This window comes from Sphaeramia orbicularis, chromosome 5 (genome assembly GCF_902148855.1).
Source record: "Sphaeramia orbicularis chromosome 5, fSphaOr1.1, whole genome shotgun sequence".
Lineage (NCBI taxonomy): Eukaryota > Metazoa > Chordata > Actinopteri > Kurtiformes > Apogonidae > Sphaeramia > Sphaeramia orbicularis.
Window position 1 is genome coordinate 25,116,752 of NC_043961.1, and position 19,810 is coordinate 25,136,561.

Here is a 19,810-nt window from a genome sequence, read left to right on the forward strand (position 1 = left end):
ACGGGGGTCAGTGGAGCCTATCCCTACTTATGGGCCAAGGTGGGGATATGTCACCAGTTCATCGCAGGGCTGACAGCTGGATTATTGTGGGTATATGCAAACACCCTAGAGCTGCTATTAGAAATAATAACAATAATAAGAAAGACTGGGCTAGTTAGAATTATTAATATCAATATACAGGCTAATGTGTTAATATTTCATATTGTGATAATACTGTTATCATGACAGACTTTTGGGTTTATTTTGCAGACCTAATTTTACTCATGCCTATTTTAATAACAATAGGATTTCTACAATATTCGACTTTGGCAGGTGTTTGTCATGTTCTGATCAGAAAGAATCCAAACCAAAAGGTACCATATGTTTCTTTGACTTTCACACAGGACCATAAATCAGCTTTAAAATTTGAGGGAATATTTATTCTAAATCTGTTCATATATTTATTGTCATTTTATCATTAACATTTTCAATTGTATCTCCTTGTGCCAATCCTTAGTTCCTCAAATGTCCCAAAGAAATGAGATTTACTGCTGCTTTTAGACCATATTTGACACGTTTACCACTGATGAAGTCATTTCACAAGAACTAAAGCAAGAAGAACCCCCCTCCCCCTTTGGGAACAACTAGTCAATGAGCTTGTGTTCAACTCAATTTGACTATGATTGCAATGGTTGAACACATCTACATTTAGGGTTTTAGGGTCTTTAACAGTTGTCACATTCAGTGAGATGAATGCAAGACAATGTACTGTTGATATTTGAGTTCATGCTGTTTTATTTCTTTAATAGTTTCGGATTTAAAGAGGTAATCCTGCTTGGTGATCGTCAGACAATTAACCATCAGAAAATAAAGAACATGTTTTGCTTGTGGTTACAACAGGGAGCTACAGCATGTGTTCAGATTTGGACCTTCAAGTACAATTTGTTTACTTGCATATAAAGTTGAAATAAAATGGGTTTTTTTTTTTTACCTCTTTTCAGGAAATGATTGTGACCATGTGATTTATTCTTGATAGATAAAGTGTAACTGGGACTCAGTATGCAATCATTGTACCTGGTCAAAGGTGATTACAGATGTGTAGAAAAATAGGAATAAAATGATGAATCAAAACAATAGGGCAACAGTGTAATATCAGTTGCTTAAAGTCATATATTTCACCGATGTCAAACAGTTGTTTAACCAAGTTCCATTTAGACAAGTGGTGACATTACCTTTAAAAGAGAAACACAAAGCATTCATCCACAGTTGTCTGATGTAATTTAAATAAGACCATACAAATTACTAATACAGCTGTACTGATGACCAATTTGACCATGATAACAAATGACAGAAAATAACTTGAGGGAAATGAGAGGCACAAATAAAATCAAAGGTCCATAATAATGTCCTTGTGTGTTGAAATGTCTTGAAAGTCAAGCATCTCCTGGTACAGTAATATTTTAAGCACAAGTACACGTCCACTTTGTCCCCTGCATCACATTCTTTTCACCAACCCGGTAGCTCATCATTTTAATCTAAATTTTTTTTCAGTTCAACTGATTTGATTACAGAATGCAAATGAAAAAACAAATGTAAAATGCATGGAATATATTCAAAGGGACAAAATAGCTGTTTACTTGCACGTTCCTTTTATACATGGAAGCATTTTTATGAAGGAGCTTTGCTATGAAATGCACGTCACACAGCTGCTATTTTTCACAATTACTCTCTATCTGTACCTTTTCAGAATAAAGTTCAGTATTGCCTCTTACAGTAACGATAACATGCCTGTGTTTTTACACCTGGGGTGTTAAAGGTGTTTGACAGATGTCTGTAGTTCATGAGTTGCACCTAGGAGCAAAATCTGACATGGGATTGTAAAAAGTGATGGGCTGCATTAATGTGACAGCACAACCTGAATGTTCCTCAATTGCTCATGTAAAATATCAAGGTGTAGAAATATTTCACAACTTCAATTAAATGATAGATATGAAATAATAAGTTTTATATATTTTTGAATAATTAATCTTGTTTATCCTCTGAAGTAAGAAAAGTAAAACCATCAAGATGGTATAGAAGATGTGCAATGACATGTGTCTCACTATGTTGGAGGTAGGGCTGAGAAATTTGTTAAATTAGTTCAATTAAGTGAGGCTTCACTTGGTGAAAAAATGTGAAATTTACACACCAATGGTAATCTGTTTTTGTGTTTGGGGATTGGATTTGGAGTGAGAGGAGAGAAATGAAGGACAACAGAGTGTATTTTTTTTCCAGTTCAATGTAGATGACAGTGTTAAAGGACTTTATGGATATGGACATCAGAATTCATATCTTTTTCAAAAGTACCCTTCACAGGGAAGTTTGCTAAAGGCACTGCTGGGATTTGAACCCAGGATCTCCTGTTTACTAGATAGGCGCTTTAACTAACTAAGCCACAGCGCCACACCTTCAAGAAGAACTACTACAGTAATGCAACTGCAACCTGAGTGCTGGTGAATATATATATATATATATATATATATATATATATATATATATATATATATATATATATATATATATATATATATATATATATATATATATATATATAAAGATAACTCCTCTGTCTTGCACAACAAAGATATGAAATGTATCTTATTTGCTTATTGTAGCATATTAATTGTGAATGTGTTTTTCCAGTAATATCGCCCAGTTCAAATTGTAAGCAACAGTCTGTAACTCCACTACTCATTTTCCAATTAACAACATTTAATATTAATACAATAGCATATCTTAATTTTGCAAATTTTTGTGATTATATTTAAATGAATCTGTTCCAGAAGACAAATGCAACAAACGAACCAAGGTAACCTAGTGGCCATTACACATCTAATGTCATATTCAGAATGGAAACTTCACGTAAACACAGAGAATTTCACAAATTATTTTTATTTCACAACAATGTATTTGGTAAACCATTAACTAGTGTCAGAAAACAGCTAAATTACAGCAATGCATCATTTCAGTTACTGTTACTGTTTTAACCCATAAAGACCCAAACCTACACTGGCGACCAAAAGCATCTACTGATCTAAACTGTTTAATACCTGTTAATCCACTAATCCTATCAATACATGTAAATAATTGACATAAAACGTAGTTTTTCATCTTCCCATGATCATTACATATGACTCATTTGGACGTTCAGAGGCTCCGTAGTGAACGTGGAAACACCATCATCTTCTATGACATTGATTCACCAGTAAAACCCATGGAATTGGATCAATGACAGTGGATGGAGACACTGAGTTTATATTCAGTTATTGATAATTTTGCTAAAAAAAAAAGTCACATTTTCTTCAATTTGTTTCTGTTTTTGATATAATAATTGTTGAACTTACTGAGTTTTTATGAAAATCTACATGATCTGTGAAATAAATGTAGGAAAATACATGATTTACACTGAAAAATGCAAAATACAGAGGATAATATTATCATAAATATTGATAAATCACTTAAAATGTTTAAATATAACGAAAAATTCATTTGGGAACTGCCACAAAAGTAGCACTGGGTCTTTAAGGGTTGAGTAATTTTCATGAGATTAATTTGGGTTCAAATTGTCAAATGTTTCTTACCATTTTAAACTTGTTCAAAATTAATACATGATTTCAGTTTATTAAGAGGGTTGAAGTGATTTGTAATAGTTATGGAAGTTACTTTTCATCTAACCAATTTCTTTTAATAATGCAGTATTTGGTAAAGTAGTCAAATTACTTCAGACTAACTAACTATTAACACTAATTAATTGTTAATTATCAGTAACTTGCAGAACACTGATCCTACATCAAAATGAAAAAAATCACACACCAAGCACGCACTCATTATTTCATGCATATTTACGAGGTCATTAGCACAACTGACTCATGCTCCGCCCTGCCTTCTCTGTTATCCTCTTTCATCCTCTGAGCTTTATCGATCTGACAGCTGTCAAATTGCTTTTCATTTGCTATGCAGGTGCCCTCTTCAACCTGCCTGTGAAACACGACTTGTTGACAAACACAGTCTCTCAGTGCTGTGCCGACGTCAGGCCCTGTCAAGCCTGCTCAGCAGACATCCAACTGTTTCCTGACTTTAATCACAGTAGCTTTGCTGAAAATCAATCCCATAACCTTGGTAGACTGCTAAATCAACACAAAAGCTGACTCCACTGCTAAATTTTCATGGCCATGAACTACCGGCAAAAAGAGTGAAAACGTGTAATTCTAAAGTGAATATTGACTTCCAGGGAAATCTGACACACACTGGGTTGTCTCATTTATAATGCTATAAAGCTGGCACAGAATGAAATTGCTTGGATTGGCCTTTTCTAAGTATAGATTTTCATAAAGGCAGTACTGTTAGAACTGTCTTCTGGCAGTGGCAAGGGACCCTTGTTTGAAGATGCAAGTACAGTACATGCATTTTTAAAACGATCCTTGGCAATTTTCTCTATATTGCTCAGAGAGCGGCGATGCGACTGAGGCCATGCGAAAACAGAGGAGGCCGCTCGCTACTCGCCAAAGACTCATTAAATATGAAAAGGGGAGAAAATTATGAAAAAACCATCACTGTGAAGGACATAAATATATAAACAAATGCATGTACACAGCTCGAGCCCAAAAGCAAGCACTCTTAAATATTTTCTCACTTCAGGTCGCACGCAAAATGAGAAGGATAAATCTAGCCTGAGTGTCAGTGTGAAGTCGGTCCATCGATCCTCTCTTTCTCTGTCGCTTTCTTCTACAGAGGGAGCTTGAACTGTTTGAGGATGACTACATTACAGAGGCCTTATTAGTATGGAAGAGGAGGAGGTGTGACACCCCTATCTTTGCTTGTCCATGAGTAAGAGAGAGAGAGAGACAAGCTTGTAGTGTCACTAACCCAGGAAGCTTCTGTTTTCCTTTGTCAAAAACAAAAGCGGATAAGGCCGGCTTCTCATTCTTTAATTTCCTTACTGTCGACCTTTTCTTACCGTCAGTCGTATCCCAAATCACTAACTGAGTTTCCTTTTCTGAAATGAAACTAAAACTTGGCACTGAAAACAAAAGGCTTCCTCTATACTTCATGTGCATTGTAGAAGAATTAATTTAAGGGCACACAGCAACAGGAAAAAAAATAGTGTATAAATAACACGCCAAGCATTTGTAATGATGTATTGATAGCCAGTTGTGGAAATCCTTCTTCGAGTTAAATGCAAACATTACTCACTAGAAAAGGTGCCACCTTGAGGGGACAGCCAGTAAAATCAGGGTCATTAACTTAATGCTTCAATGTGAGGACATCCATAGGGTGTTAAAGAAAAGAAATCATTCATTCAGAAAAAAAGGCAGGCTTTGTAAATACCAAGGCATTAAAATCCAGCTAACATTGTTACTTTTACCAAGGTGAATGTAAATAGCCCTGCACAGAATCCCTCTGGGAAGAGGTATTTCACTAATTTGATGAATGGCTTTAATAATGGGGGAGGCCTCAAGGGAATGGCACATGAAACAACAAAACGCTCCAGTAATAAAGAGACGCACTGCAGAAATTTATCTTGATCTCCAAACGCTTCTACAGGTAACTAACTGCAGGAAGTTATATTTGCTTAGTGCAAGGAAAAAACTCTGTGGTTGGATACACTGGCTTAGGGTAAGTGCAAGTCCACACTGAACAAGGGGTGTCCCGATCCGATCTAAAGATTGGTATCGGCTGCCGATCTGGCATTTTTTTAGAAGATCGGATTTAGTCACGAGATCAGGCCAATCTGGGGTCGGTTCTGGGGGGGTGAACAAACACCCTGCCCCCTCAAATTAAAGGTGGGGTAGGAGATCTTGGAAAAAAACGGTTAGAGCAAGCTACATTTTGAAAATACACAATTCAAAACTCCTAATGGCAAATGGCAGTTGAGTTTGATAGACATATCACTGTTCAATCATTTCGAGTGGGCGCTCAAAATGAGTGGATGGTGTTTTTTCAGTGCTGTCCACTCCACAGGTGACTAAATTTTTTTTAATTTTTGTGTTAGTAATCAAGGTGTGAAGGGGATTTTAAGCAATATAGTCAAAAATGCTCCAGGAAAACATCTCCTACCCCACCTTTAAAGTTTACAAATGTAGGGAAAAGGAAAATCAGCTGCACAACAGTGGGAGACTTAAAAGAATTAGTAAAACCTTTATAAGTTTCATCTTGACTTTATGGCCAACCCGACCCACAAATAAACTGACATTCTTTTGACCCAACCTCGAGTAACCCACTGATCCATGCATCACTAATGTATGGCACAGAACGCACCCCCATATTATCCCTTGATGGATCATTCCATAGACACATTACAGCAGTGGCAAACATACAACCCGTGGACCAAAAGCGGCCTGCCAAAGGTTCTACAGTAATTTGGCCCACAGTATGAATTTGGAAAGTTTAAAAATTATATTAAAGCTATTAAGAGTCAAAGGAGTCATAATTGTTTTAGTTCAGGTTCCACATTCACCCCAATTGTGATCTCTAGTAAAATAATAGCATAACCTATAAATAATGACTTCAAATTTAAACAAGATTTCAAAGTAAAAAGTTGGTATCAGATCAGTATCAGATCGATATCGGCAAAACTAATCCTAAAAAAAACAGATCTAATCGGAAGTTCAATCAGTACCAGAGATGTATCAATGTGTGTCTGCACCACAGAAAGCTAAAATTAATCTGAGCTACTTTTTCGCAGTCCAATTAACCACAATATTGTTGCAGAAAATGATGTCCTTAATAAATGAAAGGTGTTATTGTTGATGCAGTCTGAGTGTTTCTCATTTATTTCAGTGTTGGCTAATTGCATGTTAACACTTTGGAGACTAATGGTTAAAAAATCAAAGGTCCCTCAATCAATTATTAATTATTAGGTCTATAACTGGGCAGGTGCGGTGGTATAAGACAGACATGATAATAGTTGTGAATGAGGGAGTTATCTAACCCTATTTGCATGCCAGTGTTATTAAGTTACTGTCTAATGACAAATTTACTCATGTTACAAGCTTGGCTAACACAGCGTAATGCATTGTAGCTCAGTTTGAGTACTCTTGAAGTGGTTTAATGGTGTAATTTATCACAGAGAAAGGGCTGCCAATGCAAGTTATCCAAGCTCTAAAAACACTGCACCAACCACCTTTTTACTATACACCTAAAAAAAGCAACATGTGATACTTCAAATGCAACTGAAAATGTTTGCAGCTTGTAAAATCAGTCTATAATTAGAAATTATTTTAGAGTTACGTAGTTTAATTTAAAAAGCTATAACTAAAAAATAATACCACCCGGATTTACCGTGCCAGTGTTTTCTGTACAGCACAGTTAATGCTCCACAGTAGTACAGACTATAACCAAATGTGTAAAAAACACAATGCTGATAAACAAAAAATTGGGGGCTTGGGAATTTGCCAGAAAGTCAATAATGCTGTGTCTGGTACAGAACCGGTGGTGGGCAAAACAGACAGCAGTCTCCTTGGGGAAATAATCGCTTGCTGCGAGACCTTCAGCCTCCATTCAAGGTGGAAGGTAAAATAATGAAAGAAGAACGGAGCTGGTAATCAAGCAAGCAGCTGTCAGCCTGTTGCGGCTGATTCTCCAGGCCTGTGGAGTGAATTTTTCATAGCCCTTGGGACCCAAGACTCAGAGGCTATTTCTGTGTATCCTCCCAGTGTGCGGCGACACAGAGAAGCATGTGTTGTTGACAACACATACCGAAGCTCAAAGACATTTTCGAGAATGCTCACTGTACTCCATCTGGACTCCCCAGGGATGAAAGACAACATTATGCTGTCTGAGTAGGCTGCTCCTGAGGACATTATAAATGATGCTGCATTTCCTTGAGATGGGACAGACATTTGCAAGAAAGACATGGTACTTGGGATGATTTTCCCAATCTGTAGTGAGTGACTGAGAGAACTGAACTCAGAGCTACATTAAAGTTGTGCAGAGCTGGTGACTTGGTCATGAAATTTAATCAATGTTAAGGAGAATTTATAAGAGCTATAAGAACTGAAGACGAAATAAGATCCAAAAATACTCCTTCCTCGGTAAAACTATTTGTCATATATGACTGAAGAAACAAATTCACAATGAACATATTACAAGTAGCAAACAGGTTGCATTTTTGTGAGGAAGTATCTGGATTCAGCCATTTTTATCATATTCAGGAAGCAAACCTTGACTAATCAAATTACTATCATATATTTTCCTGCACTAAAATTGCACTTGGGTTTGAGTAATATTTATTACCAGTGTGTGGCGCTGTGGCTTAGTTGGTTAAAGCGCCTGTCTAGTAAACAGGAGATCCTGGGTTCAAATCCCAGCAGTGCCTTCACTAAATGTCCCCTGTTCTCAGTCTAATCAAGATCCCTATTGTTTAAAACACATTTCAATTGTCAGTATTCCACTCCACATTAAAGCCGCAGCAGCATAGTTCTGGTTCATCTGGTGCATCACCTGTGGGCCAGTTAGGGGTTAAAGTCCACACTGATTGACACATTTAAACTAGTTAAGGTAGCTACCTAGAGAGCTTAATACTAAAGATGCATCGATGCACATTTTCATCAAAGAGGGGAAAAAATGTAATCTTAACGCCTCATTCACAAAGGCTAACTAACCCCAATATTGATGCAGAAAAAGATGTTTTCACACCACGGGGCCAATAAATGGAAGATACTATTATTAATGCATTCTTTATTCAGAATGTGACCGTCATGGCAAATTTTTTTCTAATTTATTTCTGTGCTGCCTAACTGTATGTTAACTAGTGCTGCAACAACGAATTGATTAAATTGATCCAAATTGATTCTTGAAAGAGCTGGCAATGAATTTGGCAGTCGATTTGTAGGGTCTTGAGCACGTTAGTATTGAGGCATGCTGCACGGTCTGTAGTGTAACAGAAGAAAACACAGAGCAGCATGGCTGGGGCTTCATATACTGGGCCAGATTTTTAAAGCTAGGTTTACATTATGTTCATGGTGGCCACAGCAGCACCAGTTGGCTGAAACGTAGCGCGCCGTTTATGTAACAAAAATTGAATATGAAGAAAAAAATGGCCCAAATCCCAAATGGGGCTGTAGTGGCCACCGCAAAAATAATGTAAACCTAGCTTAATGTAGCCTTCGTGTCGTGATTACTTTAGCCCGCTAGCTAGATACTATTGTCGCAATTATAACGTTTTCATCCATCTCTGTTTACCAGGCCACCAGACTAACATTACCTATCACTGACTGGAACTAATACATATGACGCTAGTTTGATAGCTTATAACCGGAGCTGGTTCAAGACTATATCTTGCTAATCTCTAGCCATAACAAGTCTAGGTAGCAGGCTAGTGCTTGCTAACTATACCTAAAGCCATTCCGGGGACGTAATAGTGACTTGTCTGCAGCCTATATTGCTTTGGGTTAAATACCAGTGTTTGAGAATTAAGTCTTTTGTGTTTATCCAATTAATCAATTAGTTATTAAAATAATCTACAGATCAATCGATTGTTAAAATTATCATTAGTTGCAGCCCTAATGTTAGCATCAACGGTTAAAAAATGACCATAATTAGCCAAAGGGTACATCAACAAGGAATTATTAATTGTTATTGGGCAGATCAAGGGTTATAACAAAGACATGATAGCATTTTAATGCAATTTATATTATCCATGAGGGTGGAATAAATATTAAAACACATGCAAGACAAGACTGCACTGCGCTTTAAAGCTGCAGGAGCTGAATCGGGTAAAAACAGAATTTGAAAATACAGACTGTCCTTCTGCAGCTCTCTTCTTTCACTCCAAACCTAAACACCGAATACAAAAATAGATGACCCGAAGCCTTTTCACGTCACTGTGGTGTGATGTGGTGGTCACTTCTGAGTATGAACAGTAGAGTCATGTTTTAAAAGTGATTCTGGCCGATTTATCTTATGATCTTATACCACAATCGACCTTTTTCAGAGAAATCATAAAGATTGTGTTGTGAAAAAATTCTGTGCTGTCAGAGTGCTTTTCCTACCTAAAATGTGCTGTTAATGGCCTGTTTACTTGGGTAATTACGGTATTTTCCAGATGCATGTTGGCATTGCACTTACCTGTAGTTTGCTGCATTAATGTTACTAAAACAGGTGACAAGGTTAGTGAGTTTATGTCAGAGATGAAGACATAATGACAAAGAATTACCATAAGTCCTTCAGCTGTGACTTCCTGTCTTATCTGATTCACACAGATGCATTACTATTATGTTAGAATGAAAAAAAGATTTGTGATTCATTATGAAACTCCAGTTTGACAAATTAGGCCGCTACACTCCACAGGTAATTACTGGACACACTTCATCTGTATATATGCGAAAATGTGGACGCTCTTGTTCTTCGTCTAGATCCGCATCGGAGCCACTAATCAGATAACAACAACAAAAAGCCATCACACACAACACTAAGCTTCATGACACCAGAGAAAAGTAGAGGAACACTGCAACAAGGAACACAGGTGGTAGGAGAAAATGGACTTGTTTAATTGAGTTGCTGACCAGTAAATGTTAATTTTTCGTATGTGCATTAGTAAAAAATGCCACTATTTGGATGCAGTTTTGGAAAATGTGGACTGACTGAAAGTTGTGCTTCCTCTGGTGATGGTTCTTTGGATAGTAATAGCCTAAAGAAGAACAAAAGAAGAACTAGTAAAGCAGTATTATGTGGAAGTTTAAACAGCATATTGCATTATGTGTAGAAACTGTTGGGTTTGTGGTTCAAATGTTTTGTTTTTGTTTTGTTTTTTATTTACACACACATCATGGTTTTCATGTACTTCCATTAATTTGCACCCAGACAGTGAAATAAGGTAGAATTATTTCATTTATGTATATAATATATCTGTAGCGATGCTCAACAAACTTTTGACTAATCTAAAATTACTCAAATTAACTCCAACTCATAGATACATTAGAGTCAATCCTCACACCTTAATACAAAACAGTTTTCTGATACAAAATACGGCCGTCACTGGATTGAAATTTGCTTTGATTATTGTCCACAGTTTTATTGTCTATTGTGTTACCTTTATGCAATCACAGTAATATAGGTCTAATAATAACTTTATGCACATACACTTGTAGGGGTGTAATGATACAGAAAAATTTTGGTTCGATACATTTTCGATATGTTTTCAGTACAGTAAAGCAGACCAATTTCATAAAAAAAACAAAAAACAAAAAAAAAAAAAACACTTTATCAAGGTAAAAATGCAACATATTCTGAACAATTAAGTGTCACTCTACAGCTGACGTTTTTATACTACTGTGTGGGTCTTAAATGCGTTATGAAATTTGATGTGTTACCAGAAATATAACCAGTCTTCACAACAAAATGCTGGCACACTACTCTTGTTTTGTCGACTTGTCTCTCTTCATTGACATAATTGACAGGGAATCAAAAATGTTCCCAAATCGGAGACCTTAGAGAAGATGGGTCTTCCAACTCTGGCTTTGTATCTGTGATATCTGTGCTGCTCTGAGCTGCCATACTGGTTCACCTTCAGCATGTGTATGGTGCATGGACCACTTAGATGTCCTTCTAGGATATCAAATATTACACATGGGTTCCACTTGCAGCCACCCTGCTCATACTGTTTGTGCTCCACTTCAAGGTTTATGTGGAAACTTAAGGTGAGTGTTTGTGTTCTTCACATAGACTAAATGTATTTGTTCGGTAGACCTATGTATTGTATTGAAGGACCCGAACTGAAACAGTTTGGTACAAACGAGTGCATTACTACACCCCTACACCTGATGAAAAAGACCCATTATTAGCATAGATGTCCTTAACATATAAATTAGGTTACATTTTTGTTTACCTGTTGTTTAGAAAAACTGAACATGGCAAATATGACTCGACTACAATATTAGCCCATCACTGAAATATTCAACGAAGGTACAAACTTCCTATGGCCAGAAAAGGTAATAATGTTAATTTTAAAAGAATAGATAGGAAAATATGATTATACTTGAATATACAAAGTCAATTCCTGAAACAAAGTATATAAAAACATGTCAGTTCTGTTAGTTTCAACAAAGTGTTTTTATACCAGTGAATGGCAATAGATCTAGATCTAGATATTTTGTAAAATAATAATAATAGTGTTTATGCAGTCATTGTAACGGGCCTAGATACACATATATCTGACTCTGGAGTACTGCAGAGTGGAAAAACTAGAGAAAACCATGCTAACAGTTTTGATATATTTAGCTTTAAATGTGGTTGAATCAGCTGTTCCATATATATGGATCATTGCTGGAGTACTCTGACAGCATCATCTGGTTGTGTGAAAGTAACTTTATACAGGTACAACCTTATCCAGATCTGTAAACTCTCTTACAAGAAATCTGTTTAGTATTATTCCACATCATCACTACTGAGGATTGCTGACCATCTCAGCCAGAGACTACTCGATTTAACCTTATCTATTTATTTATTTTGGTGGTGGATGCTGTTTGGCAAAAGCTCAGGGTCCATACTAAATTTTTAACGTCCCTGGTTCTGCTTGTCCAGGTTTCTGGTCTTAGTGAACATTCAGCTCTTTTTCTGACACTGAAATGTAACCATGGCAAAAAAAAAAAAAAAATTCAAATCAGTCATGATTATCACAATGATTAACACACAGTTTGTGGTCAGAACATGACAAATACCTCGGAGAAAAGAGAAAAGAAATCAGCAAAAGATTGAAACATTTTGCTTTTTTTAAACAATGTAATCAAATTAAATTTCACCAATCCCTACTACTCTACATACTCTGAAGCAGTAGGTAATATTTTAGGAGCTGCCTAAGACGTGAGTGGTTAAGAGGGAGGACCCTGAATTTAAGGCCTCCTGTGGAATTCCAGGTAGGGATGACCTTTGTAGCATGCCCTTCCTTTACCTCTTTTCCCTGTTTTTCTCTCTCATAACAGCTGAAAATGTCTTGAAAACTTGATATAAAACCTACTCAGCAGTATCTCCTCTAAATGCTTAACTCGATCAAAAAGGTAAAGAGCTGAAGGTAAATTCTCTATCTCGAAAAACCCTGAATAATCAGAGATAACTGGGTCACCAGAGGATGTTAAACATGTTCAAATTGACTCCTCTCTCCAGTATTCTCTGGAGGTGAGCATTGTTTCAGCCTTCTTTTCACTCTCCTGCAGAGCCTCCACCAGCAGCCTCTGTGACAGCACGACTGTACAATCTGTTGCCCCCCCCCTCCCTCCGCACAGTCAGGGCTCCATTAAATTGAAAGCCAATGCAAACTGCCTGGGCTGGCCGTCCTCATTAAGAGGACACCAAGCAGAGGACTGGCAGAAGATCCCAGACACTTTGGAAGCCTAATGAATTGGTACACGCCCCCACACTGTGAAAGTGGCCCGCTCACAACAGATAACAGGATGAATGCTGCCAAGGAGCACCAAGACTGCAACGTCTGGGATCGGGGGGCTCAAATTTGATCACTAAACCATGTGAGCTGTCATTGTAACTTTATGTACAAAGACACAGGCAGACACAAGTACCAGCGCTCACTCCTTCCTGTCCCCCCTAATGAGCGTCGACCCCCCCTGGAGGTTTCAGCAAGGATCAGGCCTTCTGTGACACATACGGAGGTGAAGGCGCTGATCCACCTAACGCCGCCGTTTGTCGTCACGCAAAGCACATACAGTAATTCTGCGTCGAAGGTGATTCAATCGACTCCTTAAGTGAAGTGGAAACCGGGGTGCAGGGGCTGACGGGGGCTCCAGCCAGATGCACTTATGTGAAACAAATGAGTCAGGGTTGAATCTAACAAGCACTCTCCACAACAGTGCTTCCAGCCTTTCTCCCCTGTGCTTGGGCAATTTATCAAAGAAACCGATTAAAAAAACAAAAAACACCAGAGGACTATTTAACCTCAAAGGAAGCCATTCTCTTTTCTAGTGTCTGTTGTTCAAAAGTAAAAAAAGACGGTTTTGTTTTTCAGAAAATCCTGAACAACCCTTTCTTCCCGAAGTGTACTGTATTCTTGGCAAGACTGCACACCCCGAGGCATTTCTTCTTTATGGCCAGTTTGAGACATCGAGTGGGAATGAGAACACAACGATTATAGCCATTTTTAATTAACTCCCTTTGGGAGAAATACTGCTAATTGATTTTCTAACCTGTCCAAGACACTCAATCCATTTGGATCCGCTGCAGACTGCACACATTCGTAGTGATCAAGGTAAAGCTAACTTGTTAAGCAGCGCAGCCTCATGGGAGGGCAGGTGATGAAGTGGTTATCACACAATTTAATTAGACAACAGTAAATCTATGGCCGGAGCTGCTGAGGTAAGGTGAAACTGTAGTGTTACCTGAAATGCCAATTAGGGACGACCGCAATGAAAAAATAACAACACGCCAAGAAAAAGACATTTCTTATATCAGGATGAAACCACATTTAACCTATATACCATATATTCTTTGTTATTATTTACACAAACATGAATAAACTTGCTTTACTGCTGTATTGTTACATCAGAGTCTTCCTGTTACCACTGCACCACTGAAGCATCCCAAGCCTTCACCGTCCCCTTTTAAAAGCACCTTGTGCAGCACAAATCCTCTCTCCTTTGGGTGCCTACTGGAGCTGTAATTTCTCTCAAAAGCACTGAAAGGACAAAAAATATCCTTGTCCTTTTTAGTTGTTTTCACATTTCACCTTGGCTTGGATTAGCTGAAACCTCATGTCCATCAAACTAAACTTCAGCTTTTCATCCTAAATAAATCAGCACCTTAAACAGCTGTCATCTGCACATAATAACACTATAATTTCACACGCAGAGAGCAAGATTTCAACTTTTGATAAATCGCAACATTTCTTGAAAATAAAATGGCTACTCTGTATGGAAGTCAGTGTTGAATTGAGTTCATTTTAAGGATGGTAAGTTTTTATCTTTTTTTTTTTTTTTTTGGTTCTAAGAGGAATTCTAGTCACATCTGCCCAAAGAATAGCATCAGAGTGCTTTGTGGTTTAAACCCCTGATGCGGCTGGATTCACTGTATCGCTTCTTCAAGTGTCTTTGAGCAAATCACTTCACTCTCCAACACTTCAAATGGAGCCGTTCAGTGGATGTAAGGTCTAACTGTGAGGTGTGATAATGTGTCAAGTGCACCTCATGCAGACAGTGAGCTGAGTCAGTTGTAGGTATAAGCATAGCAAACATAATAACAAAGCCTATGTTATTATGAGGCACAAACTCTCTGACTCATACAGGTAAACAACAGCAGTTTCATTTGCATCTTTATGGTAACACTCCTTCCCTGATATCTATCCATTATGCAGCAGTTCACAGTTATATTATAAGTGTAGAGGCTAGACCTGCCTACTAATATCTCCCCTATAAATAAAATATAAGCCTATATAACGTGGCAACAGCTTATTTCCTATGTTTTGTTTTGTTTTTTTCAGAAACAAACAATTCTCAAAGGCACTATATCTTGAGCAGGACTAATTGCAGGTCATTATGCTGACATGAATCAAAGCCTTAAAAGCTATTTACGCTGTAGCCTGATTTTGTCAAACAAATGGGTTGGGAGGAAACAAATGTATAGAGGATTTCTCTATTTATATATGGTGAAAATAATTGACTAAGTTGCACCATTCTTTTACACATGGTACATTAAGATGATAAAAGTGCAACGTTTACATCATGTAAGACAGCAAAATGGGTTACACAACCTAAAAACAAAGCCTGTTTTCATTGTAGCAAGAAAAACTGAGTTTAACCCTTTCATGCACAGTGGTCACTACAATGGACATTTATTCTACAGCTGTTCTCTTGTATAGTCACAGGTTTTGTTTTTTTTAGTTCCATGTCAACTGACACAGTGGACATTTATGCACCATCCCATAATACACTGCAATTCATACCATTACTGTAATTTTGCTGTTCTTGATAAACCTGATCTGCAGTAACATGTTTGGGTGGAAATCAGTTGCTAATTGTTATTAGACTATAATTAACAGTTTTCTTCAACATTTTTTCCCCCCTTTTTTGCATATTACCTCCATGAAGTGAGTAACAACTAGTATGAGAGTATGTTAACCCTTTCATGCATGCATTGTGAGAACCTGAGTCAAGATTTATTTTTTGAGTGTTTTTATTCCTCCTTAGCCATGAAAAAAACAATGTGATTGAGTTTTTTTTCCTATGGAGTTACAAAAATATCCATGCATTTAATTTTTGAAGTAAAGAAACACGTGTTTAAAACTAAATATCAGAAAGTGATATGAAAACAATGAAATAAAAACATTTTTAATGCTGCTAATCTGATGTCTTCTCACATTTTCACATATTCTAAGGCTAGTAATTACTCACTTCATGGAGATAATATACAAAAAAAAAAAAAAAAAATCTTTTTGTCTAACAAATAACAATTGATTTACGCTCAAACATGTCACTGCAGATCGGATTTATCAAGAACAGCACAGTTACAGTAATGGTATGAATGTCAGTGTATGGGATGATGCATAAGTGTCCACTGTGTTGGCTGATATGGAACTAAAACAACAAAACCCATTAATAATATACAAGAGAACAGCTGCAGAATAACTGTCCACTGGAGTGACCTATGCATGAAAGGGTTAAAATATGAGAAAACATCAGATTAGCTACATTAACAATGTTTATATTTTATAGTTGTCACACAGTGTATCACTTTCTGATATACATGTTTCATTGCTTCATGGTTTTTGTAACTCCGTGAAAAATAGGTTCATTAAAAAAATTTCAATCGCATTGTTTTTTTTCCTGCCTAAAAAGGAATAAAAACAATCAGGAAAAAAAAATCTTGACAAAGGTTCTCATAATTCATGCATTAAAGGGTTAAATAAATAAATAAATAAATAAATAAATAAAAAGTCAAGCATCACACCAATTAATGTCCAAAGAACCACACCCAGTCACTCCCCTAGAATGAATGTATTTAAAAATACATTTATGTACATTAGGCTATGGTTGCAATTAAACTAATCCCAGTCTGATAAAAAATAACTTACCATTTCCAGAGATGTGATTATCCACCTCTCCACGTCCGCCGTTGAGAGACGCGTTAACTTGAACATAAAGTCCCACATAGTGTAAAATCCCTATTAGGATTCCAAAGGCTCCCATTGCTTCTGCCGTATTTCGGGGCGCTTGTATGAAGCAGTCACATTCGGCGGAGGCTCTGGGTGATGTGTCCCCACCGGCCTTTGACAGTCCTCTCAGACATAAAGCTCGACCTGCAGGGGGACAGACGCTGCCTCCACTCGGCTCCGCGGGAGGAGATGATGCGGCCGGCGGAGGAGGAGGAGGCGGAGGAGGAGGAGGAGGAGGCGGAGGAAGAAGAAGAAGAAGAAGAAGAAGCAGAGTGGAGGCAGGTGAAGCGGCTCACACCGACAGTCAATTAGGCGGAGGGATCTGACAAAGAGGAAGGAGTCGGCGCAAGTTTCATCTGCACCCGGACTTTAGAAGTGATATTTAGTCTGCTTTCATAGATTTATCTGATTTTTAACACGGTGTTGGCTGCTTTACTTACAGAAACATGCGTTTAATGAAATGTACATGATTGAATTTGTTTCCATTCAAGCAGGGGTGTCAAACATAGGACCCGCGGGCCAAAATCGACCATTAAATAGTCCAATCCGACCCATGAGATGAACAGTCATGGATGTCAAACCCGTTTTAGTTTAAGTGTCACCTACAGCCTGATGTACGGTGGCCCAGAGGTGCAACAGCCCAAAAAAATATCCACTGTAAGAAAAAAAGACAACAGCCCAAAAAAGCATCCACTATATATTTTTAAATAATTATAATTAATTAATTATAATAATAATTTTTAGCGCACCGACCTCCACTTCCGGTGGGTTACTTCATTAGCATTAGCCACATTAGCTGAAGGCCTTAAAAATTTTGAGCCTATGCTTTTATTTTTTGTGGTAGCCTTAATTTTATAGAAAGAGACCTTTCGGGTAAACCAGCGCCCTCTATAATTGAAAAGGTGGATGATGTTTTTTGGGCTAGTGGATAAGTTTTTGGGCTGTTCTCTTTTTTTTCTTACAATGGATAATTTTTTGGGCTGTTCTCTTTTTTTCTTATAGTGGATAATTTTTTGGGCTGTTCTCTTCTTATAGTGAATAATTTTTTTGGGCTGTTCTCTTTTTTTTTATAGTGAGTAATGTTTTTGGGCTGTTCTCTTCTTATAGTGAATAATTTTTTGAGCTGTTCTCTTTTTTCTTATGGTGGATAATTTTTTGGGCTGTTCTCTTTTTTCTTATAGTGGATAATTTTTGGGGGCTGTTCTCTTTTTTTCTTACAGTAGATAATTTTTTGGGCTGTTCTCTTTTTTCTTATGGTGGATAATTTTTTGGGCTGTTCTCTTTTTTCTTATAGTGGATAATTTTTTTGGGGCTGTTCTCTTTTTTTCTTATAGTGGATAATTTTTTGGGCTGTTCTCTTTTTTCTTATAGTGGATAATTTTTTGGGCTGTTGCACCTCTGGGTCACTGTACTAATGTGGTCTCAAGTGAGTCAGACAAGTAAAATAATAGCATAATAATATATGAATGATGACAATTCCATTTCTCCCCCCTTTTTTTTGGTTTTAGAGCAAAAAAATTTAACTGAACCGAAGAAGTCTCTTGGATGACAGATGAAATATTTTCAAAAGAACTAAACCAGTCCAGCTGAATGAGGAACTACCAAGAAAAAAAGGAAAGTTACACAATTAAAATGTTTACAATTACAAACTATCCTTTCACAAAATTAAAAAAAAAAATAAAAAAAATTGAAGAGTCTTAACAACCATGAACAAACTGAAATTTCTTAAGAAGAATAAGTGGAATTTCAACATTATTCTGCCTGTTACTAAATGATTTGTGCCTTTGTGCATCCACTGTGATCTGTAAGTTGTAATGCACATGCATAAACGGTAAGCTGAGAAATATTGCTAAAATTGTGCTTTTATTTATGTATGCATATGAAATACTGAGACTTAAATCTTTAAGGGGTCATCTTCATGTCATCTTCTCTTTTTTATTTCTATTTTTACAAAATTTTTATTTGCAAAAAGTGATGCATACACATATTTACACGACCCACATTTCTTACAACAATAGTGGACGACAATTAACATGTAACATATACAACGACTGCTGATTATTAGACATACGAAGACGAAGAAAATACACAGACCTTATAAAGACAACAACATTTTTTGACAAAGACATGGTCAACTTGGGGTGGGGTGGGGGTAAGTGCATGCACGTTTATGTGTATGACTGTGTGTGTGTGATGGATGTGTGCATGTTCAGTAGCACGAGATAGTCTTTGTGGTCTGAAGATATGACAGTTAGAATGGAGTTGTAGGTTGTATGGTTTAGGTTTATTCATCATCATTCATCTTAGGTTCCTCTCATCTTAGAGGGAACATGGACAACAGTACATTTGATCAAGCAAGAAATAGACTCATACAGTCCTGTTAACAGAACCTGTTACATGCAACCAAATGGTGGTGCTGAAGAGTCCTGTTTTTTTTTTTTTTTTTTTAAACAGTTTTTGGTGGCCCATGTAGGGGAAGAGGGTCAGGTGAGGATTCCACTCACGTAGTCAGGACTCCACTCTCACTGGGTGGAGTCATCTGATTTGTCTGGCTACTTCTTTGGTGACACCAAGTGTGGAATTCTGCATATATACTTTAGTGTCAGGGGAGATTTTTTGTTGTTTTGGTGGACTATGTGCACATGAATAAGTACATCATGGTATTAGAAAAGAAATACCACATAAAACGATCCATATCTG

The 19,810-nt window shown here is 37.2% G+C and overlaps 1 protein-coding gene and 2 non-coding genes across 3 annotated transcripts in view; 1 reads left to right on the forward strand and 2 right to left on the reverse strand.

The window, feature by feature from the left end:
• vstm2lb (V-set and transmembrane domain containing 2 like b) overlaps window positions 1-17,319 on the reverse strand; it is a 48,235-nt gene extending 30,916 nt beyond the window's left edge. Inside the window, exon 1 of the mRNA XM_030133407.1 lies at window positions 17,030-17,319. Within this exon, the coding sequence (XP_029989267.1) occupies window positions 17,030-17,144 (115 nt within the window). The 5' untranslated portion in view covers window positions 17,145-17,319. The remainder of the gene's footprint in view (window positions 1-17,029) is intronic.
• trnat-agu (transfer RNA threonine (anticodon AGU)) lies at window positions 2,348-2,421 on the reverse strand. Its single transcript has one exon. It is a non-coding gene; the product is annotated as a tRNA-Thr (tRNA).
• On the forward strand, window positions 8,262-8,335 carry trnat-agu (transfer RNA threonine (anticodon AGU)). The gene has a single exon. It is a non-coding gene; the product is annotated as a tRNA-Thr (tRNA).
• Window positions 17,320-19,810: the final 2,491 nt, after the last annotated feature.